Here is a 12,258-nt window from a genome sequence, read left to right as displayed (position 1 = left end):
AGTGCAGTGCAAGCTACTATATGATAGACTATTGTATATTTATATGTATATCCCCATGTGTGCCGTAAGAGCCAATACAAACATTGACGTTTACAATAGTGAAATTTAAGCAATCGCATAAAATAGGTAGTCACTGGACACTCCATGCATACCTTAGCCCGCAAATAGGTTGTAGCCCAACATTGACCTTCAGCATAGGAGATTGAGTTCAGCATTTGCTAACCTGCATTTGGGTGGAGAGGCCAGGCACTTGGTGGCAGCCTCACGTCATACCTCCGTTTGCAGTAATAGCAGCCGAGCCGCCAGCCTCCGTGACACATCTGAGCATAATTGGCCCTGACAAGAGGGCAAATCATCAACGCGGGCCTGATAAGCATTACAGCCCGATGACAGCACGCAGAAGTGTATTAGCAACAGTGTGACATATCACATTACCGCAGTGAATACAATAAAGGAGATACTAAACATTATGGCAGCTTCAATGACCGTCCATTTCTCTGCTCTCCCGCCAGGCCCATTACGTCCTGTTTTCCATTGCTAATTTGTCGCACGCATTTGTGTCACCTTAAGACAGACTAAATGGGTATTATGACGAACATCAGGGTGATACTGTACATAAGCAATTAATTCATGAGGCTTTAAGACATTTCTTTTGTCACACTTACGCCTCGATTTGACTGTGGCACTGAAATGATCATTAGCGTGTGCTCAGAAGTGCAGTGAAAATCCTGACGCAACCCCCATGGAGGTTGTATTTTTATGTGTCCGTTTGCCGATATATTCACGTTGTCCTTCTGGTGGCTGTTTTATGATCAGGAATTACAAATTAGAAAAACTGAATATTGTCATTAAGTGCATGCAATTTTAAGGAAAAATTCTATACGGGTATTGCGATATACAATACTTTCTTTAAAATGATCTGCCATTCTTTTTGGGGAGGAAATTTTATGGATCAAAAGTTCAGTACTTGTACTCGTATCAATCTGGAAAAAAAGTGGTATCGAACGCGTATATATTTTATCTTCAAGGTTTTTTTTGTTTTTTTCAGGGTGCTCCGATTACAGTCTTATGCTGCTCATTTCAATACCGATCATCCATGAGTGAAATCGACCAATACTGATCACATCGGTTAGCTGCACATTTTTCAGTTATAGAGCAGCTCACAAATGACTATCAGGCTTATGATAACTGGAAACGATCCCAGCTGACAATGAGCAGGAGACTCAGTAGGTTACACCCTGGACTGGTCACCAATCAATCTTAGGGCACATATAGACAAGCAACCATTCACATTCACTTTTATGGGTAATTTAGAGTCTCCTTTGAACATGAAAATTGTTGTTTTGAAGTGGGAGGAAGCAAGAGTACTCGGAGAAAACTTACACAGATGATTTTACAGACACTGGAAATCGTATCGTGAATGTCAGGCTGATATGCAAACTACTTTTGCTGAATGTTTTGCATGAATATTTTAAAGAGTAAAATCATCTGCAAAAAATGTTTAATCAACTTTTCCATATAGCTGTTGTCCCTTTAAATAAGGTAATAACAATCGATGCACTCCTAAACTTTAGTCTTCCAATTAACATATGATGCTTGTGCCACATAATGCTGATGAAACTCTAAATTGTTATGCTTTCATGTTTTTTGTTGAATTTTCCTCCAGTTTCTGTTGCGAGACGGCTGACTTCTCACATGCAGACAGTGGAAAATCCATTTCAGCAGGGCAGTGCACAGTGTGTAACCGGAGCCCCAGGGTACCGCGACAGGTCTTGAACCTGATAACTTGTACATGTTTTATAGCTGTTACATTATAAATTATTTCCACAGGCCAAGGTCTTGTGGGAGGGGGAGTTGTATTCTCTCAGCTTCAGTTACTGGTAACATCTTTTAATGACATTAACAAATTTGCCGCTCTAGTGTTACAAATGCTATCTAGGAAATCTTAAACGCCTCCGCAGTAAATATGAGGTTATGATATTATCTGGCACAGCCTATTGTGCGCTCGGTGGAACGTATGGCTATTAAAAGTGGGCCAGCAGTGGTAACAATTACGCACATGAATGCCCCGCGTTGCCGCCTAACAGCCTGTCTGCATTTCCGGTTGTAACAGTGAGCTATGGGCCTGAAAACACCCGTTTTATTGGCTGCAAACACGCCTTTTTTACAACTTAGTTCTACCGTTTTTTTTCTTAACCACTCATTAACATTTTGCTATTCCTACTCAGATTGCTAATGAGGCCCTAAGAAAAGCCTTTTCCCACGTGCATGTGTTTTAGGGCTCATAAGTGTGTCTGTTGTACATTAAATTAGCCTCATGTTATGTGTACTTACTGTATAGCCTACCCTTAAAACTGCTGGGTCAAAAATAACCAAATTTTGGTAAAAAAATGGACTGATCCGCTACTTGGGTTAATTTGGCAAGTTGTATCAAATTAACCCAATTTTGTTTTGTATCAAAACAAAAAAAGAACCCAAATTTGGGACAAATCAACCCAAGTAGCAGGTCAGTCAAATTTTTCACTTAAATTGTGTTATTTCAACCCTAAGTTGGGTTAAATTGACCCAACTTGTTTTGTATCAAAACAACCCAAATTTGGGCCAAATTGACCCAAGCAGTGGGTTGGTCCATTTTTTGACCAAATTTGGGTTATTTTTGACTCAGCAGTTTTAAGAGTGTATGGGTTCATGCGGCAACCACATTCACATCTATGTGTTACACAGTGTGGATAAACAGTACATACATAAGTAATGTGACGTTTTTTTTCCAGGCACATAATCGCAAATCAGACACCCATCCATGTAATGTGTTACGTCATGAAGTAATAAAACCCAAGCAGCCTAATGTAATTCAAGCTTTGCCCTTCACATTAGTCAATGTACGAGTGGAGGCAAAAACTAATGGCCCGATAAGACGACGGGACGCTAAAGGAATTATATCATCATTTAATTTAGCCATGCCTAGTGTTTTATTTAAGTTTGCGTGACATTGTAATCTAGACAAAATAGAAAAAGAGATAAGGACGAGAATTTCATATCTAATATCGATGCCTGGGAAGTAATGAGCTGCCAGATATGATCCTAAAAAGCCTGGAAGACTTATTCTTACCTGCGTGGCCGCACGAGACATGACAACTTTTAATCTTGGTGTGGAACTGCGCCAAAGCCCGTTTTATCCCCAAAGACAGGGCGAGGGATTTGCTAGCACTAATGGAGTTCATAGATTGGAGCGTGTCAGATAAGGAGTCAGTGGACGTGAGTGACAGCAGTGGTCTCATGACTCTTACAGCCGTTTTTCTGCAACAATGCTGACTTGAGCTGTTGCGGCGCAAGTCTTGCGGCATTAGAGCCATACGAGCACACAGCGAGCTGACAGATATTCATGGGCAATGACAGTTTGCAAATATCTCAATCTGGAGAGAGCCACTCGGGGTGACAATGAGGAGCGCTGTGAAATTGGAGGAGTCAGCAGCCAGCGTTTATTTCATCAGGCCCTTTTCCCGACGAGGTGCAATTGCCTGACAGCTGGAGGTGATTGGTGCATATGTCAAGACTCCCACAGGCCCGTTGTCACCGCTCGTTTCTCTAATGAGAACGTGCGGTGCCGAGACAAAAGAATGGCAGTGGAGCGCATTATAGCATGTCTAAAAGGTCTGAAGTCACATCCAAGTTGTCATGTGGCATCATGATAGGGACGAATGAAAATTTGTCAGATAAACAAACAGGCGCTGTGCTGAGTTGGGCCAAAACTGGCAATAATGTCCATTGTGTTGAAGTGATGGCTACGAGAGACTGACATTTCGGACGCTAAATCTAATCATCTCATCTACAAAGTCAATCACCAGACCTTAACCCAACAGAGCCTTTATTTAACATCCTGAAACTCCCAGAAACAAACAGCAACTGAAAGAGGCTGCAGTAAAGCATTTCAAATGAACAATGCAACAGTCTGGTGAAGTCATTGGGTTGGTTGAGTTGAGTTGGTGGGTTGGGTCTTTGAAGTTATTGCAAGTAAAGGTTCTGCCACCAAATATGAAATGTTATCCTCTTTTAAGTTAATTTTAATACATTAACATTTTTTGACTAATTAATTGCAAAATTTCCCATAATAAATCGCAATTAATCACACTACTTCTACTTCAATTTTTACTATTTTCTACGAAGCTTGTAATAGACATTTACTTGGGTAAAATATTGAATTAATGCAAAATTATCAAATTTAAAGTACATTTTGATTCAAAGGCTGTTATAGCTTTCTTTGATCCTTGAATACGATTCTGTTTCTGTAAAATACAACTGTTGAACAAAACGATTAAAACTGGTTCATCTTTCATATTTTCTTCTCATTGAAACAATTCTCAAAACGACCAGTTTACAGATTCAGTTCTGCCCATGGATACTACACTCCTAGTAGCGTATTTACTCAAAATTACTTAAATTGATTACATTTAGGCAAATTACTTAAGATTTCTTCAACAAGCATCAAGCAAGTAAAACTGTAAGTAAAACTACCTATGTTTGCTCATTGCACCGGTGACTCCACAGAAAGGAAATAAAACTTAGTTAATGGAGTTATTTATTTTTAAAAAAATAATAATTTTGGCAGCCCTTTTTAATTTTGTATTTTTATTTTTGCACAGTCAGAGTTAAGCCTGTACCCCATTGTGGGGCGAATTTGAATTGTTGTGAAGGTAGTGAATGTTGATTTCTTGTCAGGGTTCATTCAAGGTCGTAAACGTTCACCAGTAGCAGTTGCCTGTCGCAATGAAATGTTGAACGTGCTCAAAATGTTGTTGCGACAAGAACACCTGTTAAAACTCTTGGCAAACGTCTGGTGAACGTTTGCAACCTTGACGAGAAAACAATATTAGCTACCTTTGCAAATGTTCGCCCCTCAGTGGGATACAGGCTTAATTATGACTGCTCTTAAAATAAAAACCAACCTACTCTTTTAAATCGGGTCGTGTCAAAGGCAATGACGGGCACGAGACTTTTTATTAGAGGAGATGGAAAATAGTTAACCACAAACAGCTGAACCAACAACACTCAACAAACTTGGAAAATATTTTCAGAAGGAAACGGGTAATTCCCCCCTAAAATCAAGAGCAAGGTGAGGACGAAGACGCCACAAGCGAATTGCTAGCATCTGAGCTTCCACCCCCGTGACCCGCGTCATTTCCAACTTGTTCTCCCCGTTTGAAACAAAGACATTTGGTTCTTTGCAGCGCTCAAGTGACACTTGCAAAAGTAAATATGAACTCAAATCCCCCGCACCAACCCATCAAAATGTAATTACGTTAAGTGCAGGCATATGTTGAATCACAGACCTGGTGTCGCGCAATTGTCATTTGAGTTAACTCTGACCTTTTCAATGAGGTCTGGAACTAACTGATTTCATCTGCAACAGCTGCCTTATTTTTTTTGCTTTTTTTTCACGACTTGTGAAACGCTCAAGATCCAAAGAGGCTCACGTTTCTGTCCACTTGCATGTGTCAGGACCTTTCTCAACACTTTGGGTTTCAACTAGTATTATGTTGACCCGTGTTTAATTGAGCATGGCAGTGTGTCTGCGGCACTGCGTCTGTCACAGAAACACTATATGAACACGCCACCAACTCTTTGCACCGCAAATGATTGCCTCTTTTACTGTAAAACGTTTGTACTAACATCCGTTCTTGTCATTAGTAGGCTATACAACATACAATGGCTTTTTCTCACAGGAGCTCTTATTTACGGTAATGTCAATAAAATCCAAAATATTGTGTCAATTGCTTTTATTTTATATAATAGGTATATCGTATGAGAGACTTTGCTGAGCTCTACTTACCAGTTTGTTGAATGTCCTACTCCAAAAGTTGGGGCTACTATGTCTTCCATTATCTGTGGAGAATGGAGACAAACATTTGTGGACATCAACACAAATTCAAAGTACAAGCATGACAAATTATCAATATTTTGTGTCTCTTTTCAGCCAATATACGCTGATAACAATCTATTAAATCACTTTATGCTCTCCCTACATTTCTTTTTACTAGTGGTGCAACGGATCACAAAAGTCAGTCAGTCGGTTCAGAATGGATCAGGGATTTGAGTCACGGATCAGATAGTTTTTTGGGATCAGCAAAAAATATATAAAAATAGTACTTTGTCTTCATTCATTTTGTAAAGCGCTTATTCCATTAAATTAAAGGGGGAAACAAACAAACCATCAATTCGAAATGTCTTATATAGCCGTTTAAGATTCAGGAATACAACTTTTAAGTGCAATATGTGGCAGAAACATTCATATTTTTACATGGTTCATGAGTACAATAACAAGGTATTAATGGCTTAAAGTTGTGTTCCTATAATCTAAACAACTAAATTTGACATTTGGTGTTGAATGTTTTTCTGTTTTTAATGGGCAAAAGTGTTTTATAAAATAAATGAAGTTCTATTTATGTTGTTTGTCGTTTTTTTATGAAAATATCTCAACATGCAATTTAAGGCACAATCCCTTCATTTAAACATGAAGAGTGAATTACAATGTAGCCTTGGTCCAGAATATTGAAAAATAATTAAAATAGGTCAGGTACCAGCTGTCAAACTTACTTACCAGCCGGCAGCCAGACACTCATGCACATTGGTCATGCTAGCCGCTAGCCGCTAGCCGCTAGCCGCTAGCCGCTAGCCGCTAGCCGCTAGCCGCTAGCCGCTAGCCGCTAGCCGCTAGCCGCTAGCCGCTAGCCGCTAGCCGCTAGCCGCTAGCCGCTAGCCGCTAGCCGCTAGCCACTTACGTCGGAGACTTCTGACTTTTCATACAATGACGCCTGACGGCATAATTAATTGTCGGTTTAGCGTCCTAAATTTGCGATTGGACATGAGTTCGGGATTGCGTTGTGTTGATGTTGGTCGCAACTACAATATCACTCAAAGAAACGTCTAAAAGGGAAGTCAGCCAGCCATTACATCTCGACGTGAGAATACTTCAAAGTAAAAGTTAACTAAGGCTATTCGCATTGCCGACAATGTATTACTGTATCTGGCAGATTTATTTTGAAGTTAGGTTTAGAGTTTTATGTTTCAGCTTCCTTGACATGTCATGTCAGAATGGTATTGACTGTGAATGCGCACTTTGTTTTGATTTGCACCCCCTATGGTTTATTCCTATTTTTTTTGTTTTTTTGTTTTGCAGATTTGGAATAACATGTAGGACAAATATAGTATGCCACACGTCGCACAGGATTCACCACTGACGACTGAGTCAGTACGTTAGTGATAGAAAATGGCACATTTTGAATTTTAAGCACAAAAACAGGCTACACTAGTGTCATGGTAACGTATATTGAGGGGCCCCGGGGTAATGTTAGTACAAAGTATTTTTTTATCTCCTAAATGTTACTGATATTTAAATGAATATGTCATGTGAAAAAACTGAAAATGGAAATTAAAGTAATTGGCACATTTTTTTGTAGCTAACATTAGTGTGGTCTTTGTCATTTTGTTTTATACTCTGGGAATGCTCACGTTACGATTATTGTCGCGAGCACAAAGTTAATGGATGGATGAATACTCATCAAAACAACAATCCATATGAAAGTGAAAAACAAGTAATCATGTTTAATCAATTCACGCCTGATGAGCAGTTTAAAGCAAGGTCAAAACACGCCACCGCCGCACGTGCTTTGCAGTCGGCGAGACAAAAAGCGGATGTAAAGCACACCATTTAGAAGGGACTTGTGAGGTGATACTTTTTAATTGCTTCAGACAAATTTGTTTGGAGGCGGCGCTCGTCAAATTCAAAAACATGCAAGTGGATTTCAGTGGGTGAATGCGTAAAAAGGTGCGTCCTTGGGGAACGCTGTGTTGTGCCAGTAATGAGTGGTGGGCATGAAAGACTCCACTCCGACAGATGTATCCATTTAAAAAGAGGAAAGGCTGTGTTTAGCACGGCGCACTGAACAAATTGCATGCAACTTTCACTACCGCACGTATTTATTTTAGACTCATGGGGATGGGCCATTCTTATCAGGCCCCTAAGGATGAGGATGAGATTCCCAATAGCCCCTCGGTCTAAATGAACCGTGATTAGTATTCTACCTTTTAGACAAGCTGGCCACAATGTGTAGCAATCATAATTGGGGTGACATGGAAAGCAATTAGCTTTGGGAGTTGGTGGAGATGTGCCAGCTTGCTTCCCTTGAGCAAGGCAGACCATATGTAATGCTCAGAGTGTACGTAATAACTTCTGTACGTGGAATGAATTTAATTCTGTCTGACAGTATAACACTCAACAAAAATATAGAAGCAATACATTTGTTTTTGCTTCCATTTTTTATGAGATGAACTCAAAGATCTAAAACTTTTACCACAAACACAATATCATCATTTCTCCCAAATATTGATTACGAACCAGTCTAAATCTGTGATAGTGAGCACTTCTCCTTTGCCACGATAACATCCCATCCTCACAGGTGTGCTTTATCAAGATGCTGATTATACACCATGAATAGTGCACAAGTGTGCCTTAGACTGCTCACAATAAAAGGCCACTCTGAAAAGTGCAGTTTTGTTTTATTGGGGGAAGATAATCTGGTAACTCAGAAAACCAGTCAGTACCGGCCTGTAAAGTGGGATGGCAAATAATCTTGGCAAAGGAGAAGTGCTCACTATCACAGATGTCTTAGACAGAAATGAAATGGTGATATTGTGCATGCGGAAAACGTTTTAGATCTTTGAGTTCATATCATACAAAATGGGAGCAAAAACAAAAGTGTTGTGTTTATATTTTTGTTGAAATGTTTCCATGTTAAACACATACTTACCATATTCAATTTGATGATATTGTGTATAAAATATGTGTTTACATTCCCCTGGCCAACACATACCAAAAAGTATATACAGTCCAAGCGAGACTTTGCCACTTTTTGCGTGGGCTTCATTCAGGGCAGCATGGTTTCTCAGCTAATATTTTTTTGACAAGGTCATTCCCACTTGCAGCCTGTACCATGAGGCCCTCTTGTCAAGTACTCCCTGACTCCTAGTGAACCGCAGAAGGTCAGCGGACTCAAACGACAATGCTGGCCACTTCTTCATCCCGCTCGGACAGGAAGTTAAAGACTTTTGTTCCACTCCTTACGCGGGCAATTATTTGTGCCACGATTCCCCCTCCCCGTAGGCTCTGTGACACAGATGTGGCTCTAGGGGTGATGGATAGTGCTCCATTGAATGAAGATGAACCTTTTCCTTCTGGCGAAGAGAAGGTGTTGACACTGTGTGCTCTTGGCTTCCTCCACTCCTCCTGGAGGGTGCAGTCATTTATCCTGATTTAGTGCAGAGAGGTACATCAGTACTTCCTTTTAGCACTGGACAGAGACGGATACGGTGGCTCTCATGATGCAAACCTCTGAAGGATGTTGTTTGCGGTGGTGGGATGTAGTGAAGCACAAATATTTCCTTACTGTACTTCAGTTTTTCATTTACCGGGACCTTATATGACATTTTGCCTTTACTCTATGCATAACCTGTACTCTGTACTCCATAATTGGCCAAAATAGGCTTGCTATCTTTTTCAACCTCCGTGGATGATGCAACTTGGCTCTATTAAGAGAATTGTGTGGGAACACGTTTTGATAGCATAAAAGTCCGAGCCAACACTAACTAGCTGGGGAAAAAAAAGCCAAAATATATTATTATTATTATTATTATTATTATTATTATTATTTCTGGAGGTGGATATTGCACCATAGCTTTCCCACAGAGACCTTTGTGAAATGGGCTTATCACAAAGATCCCGAAGCCCATGGCAGCAGGTCACTGTAATGCCATTTTCACACTGCACTCAGTGTAAAGAAGTCACGCAGCAAAGGAAAATTGAAAAGTTTCCAGCCTGCCCATATTTTGGAAGCGATGACGTAAGTTAAATTACGGAGATTGTGCCTACTGGTGCTACAATAGTCTAATCTAATTACAGATACTAGGATCGGACCAAAGAGGGCTGATTTAAATAAAAAGTAAAAAATAAAAAATCACAATATGTACTACTGTCAGGTCTTAATGACAGCTTTAACAAATGTGGCAAAAAGTGTCGTGTTTTTTTTTTTTTACATATACAAATCCCGCTTTTAAGCAAAGGAGTCAAAATTATATATATATATTTGTGTTTGTTTGTGTAAAAAAAAAGAGAAAAAAAAGCAACAAGTTTGTTGGTAAAAGGCGTCACCAGCGCTTCCCACGCCGCTAATAGCGAGCACGTGGAAATGAGTGGCTCGCCGTGCAGTGGCAACGGAGGCAGAGGATGTGTTAATTGAAAGTTAGTATCACTTTGCGGCCATTACGCAAGGATACCTGAGACGCGTAAATGCCAGCGAGTTAGGCGGCACCTGCTGTCACCGGCTAATTGCGTTGGGCTCGGTCATGTCTGTCACAGAGCGAGTGTTCCCCATCATGCTCTTCGTCCACTTACGGTTGTATTACCAGCTGAGCTGACATTACCCGGGCGGCCACGGGGGAACTGGAGCCAGCGTGTGACCTCAAAAGCTTATCATGTCATTATTCTGCCATTTGATTGCTTTCTTTGCTGTAGTTTATTCCTCTTTGGAAATTTGAGTACATAAAAACTCTGTATGAGAACACATACAAAATATTGTAAGTATCAAATATGGAGGTAGATAATGTACGTAATGTGAGCTGGGAGGAGGTGAGTGTCTGAGTGTGAGCTGTGGCCAACAGCAGTTCCTGTGTAAGTATGTTCATTGTGTTTTTGTGTTTGACTGTTCCCCCAGCATTCAATAAACAGCTGAGAACTGTGACTGTGGCTCTCCTTTCCCACATGCAGGGGCATTAAGTAGATAATATAGCTTACTTAAACCACAGATTTATGTGGTATGGCAGGGATTTGGGCGATACATAAGAAATACGTTCAACAAAAAATATTCAATGTAGAGGGGCCGCAGTACATATTAAATAAATAATTTTTTCTCTGATATCATGCTATTGAGCTACTGGCAGCACACACAAAAAAAAACAAGCTGTGTTTCCTATTCATCCTCACTTACATATGCATCAGTGCCATACCAGGGTGCCGTGCAGATGACTCACCGAGGAGCCATACTGTGCTTTTGAGGACCCTGCTAGGGCTTGCAATGTATAATCTGATTTAGACCAGAGCACGCTCCTATTTATTTTTAATTGTCCCACTTTAGCATTTAAGAGCTATTGATCGCCCTCCCGGAAAAGCGTGAAGTGACAGAATCACTATTGTGCTCCCTGCTTGGAGAAGGTGCATCAAAGGACATTTTAATGTCACTGACTTTCTGAGGGAATTTGAAGGGACAATTTGAACTGCACAGAAGGACACATATCAGTTGCAGTCTCAGGCAGAAATGTACAGTATGTGGCGTGACGGTCATTTGTAGTCAATCAAAAAGGGTTGATTCGGTGTATATAGGGCAGAGATTTCACACAAACATTTCATTTATGTCTCATAAAATGTGTTAATTAAGTTATTTATTTACAACAGCCATAAAGGTTTATTGTTCTTCTTTAAACTTGTATCTGGGATTAGTCAAGGTGACCTTTTAAGGAGACTGAGTGAGGGGAAACAAATGTTTCTGAGAAGAGTTACTGTACTTGACTACACATGTAGTGTTAATTTAACTCTTGTTTAGCAAATTTTGTTAAGTACTCTCTCTCCCTGTGTTAAATATTTAACAATTTCAAAAGTGTTGATTTAACTTTACAGAGGTCTGAGCTATACAAAGTGTTACAATCAACTCTGAAGGAATCAATTAAAAACTGGACTTTTTGCTGTTGACTGTGCCATTAGAGAAGAGTTACTTGTCAACACCAGTAGTGTTAATTTAACTCTGGTATCGAGTTGAAAAAAAGTGCTCTCTCCCAGTGTTAAATATTTAGCAATTTTAAAAGTGTAATTGTGACATTATAAATTGGCAAAATTAACTCATTCTCTCCCAGCCATTTTCACTGAAGCAACCCTCTTCGCTCCCGGCCGTTTTACTGGATTTTGGCTGATTTTGCAAGGCCCACAGAATATTGTGTTCTATTGCTATAAAAACCTACCAAAAGAAAGATTATCTTCTTTCATCAAGAAAAAAAATATATATTTCTATCTGTTTCCATTTTACAGCAATTAGCATTAGAATATAGCTAAGTTTCATCATTATACACAAATCTGTTGACAACACTGGGGAAAAGCGCTTAATGCAAGATGGCCCTGGTTGAGCTCTTATACTCTGCTGCCACCTGCTGGTCGTTTTT

The 12,258-nt window shown here is 39.9% G+C and overlaps 1 protein-coding gene across 11 annotated transcripts in view; it reads right to left on the bottom strand.

Annotated features, from left to right (window-relative positions):
- Positions 1 to 6,903, bottom strand: part of LOC147175440 (uncharacterized) — a 169,245-nt gene extending 162,342 nt beyond the window's left edge. For 9 of the 11 annotated variants that reach the window (XM_086073907.1, XM_086073908.1, XM_086073901.1 and 6 more), the window contains exons 1-3: positions 6,596 to 6,903; positions 5,828 to 5,880; positions 224 to 320 (exon numbers count right to left, since the gene is read on the bottom strand). In XM_086073907.1, the coding sequence (XP_085930033.1) occupies positions 224 to 320; positions 5,828 to 5,880; positions 6,596 to 6,623 (178 nt within the window). In that variant the 5' untranslated portion in view covers positions 6,624 to 6,903. Of the gene's footprint in view, positions 1 to 223; positions 337 to 5,827; positions 5,881 to 6,595 lie in introns of all 11 variants that reach the window. The other 2 variants (XM_086073906.1, XR_015094606.1) reach the window with 2 other exon arrangements.
- Between the last annotated feature and the right edge of the window lie 5,355 nt (positions 6,904 to 12,258).

This window comes from Leptonotus elevatus, chromosome 4, assembly GCF_054856555.1.
Source record: "Leptonotus elevatus isolate MCC_2025b chromosome 4, RoL_Lele_1.0, whole genome shotgun sequence".
NCBI lineage: Eukaryota > Metazoa > Chordata > Actinopteri > Syngnathiformes > Syngnathidae > Leptonotus > Leptonotus elevatus.
This window is presented reverse-complemented; position numbering and strand designations above follow the sequence as displayed.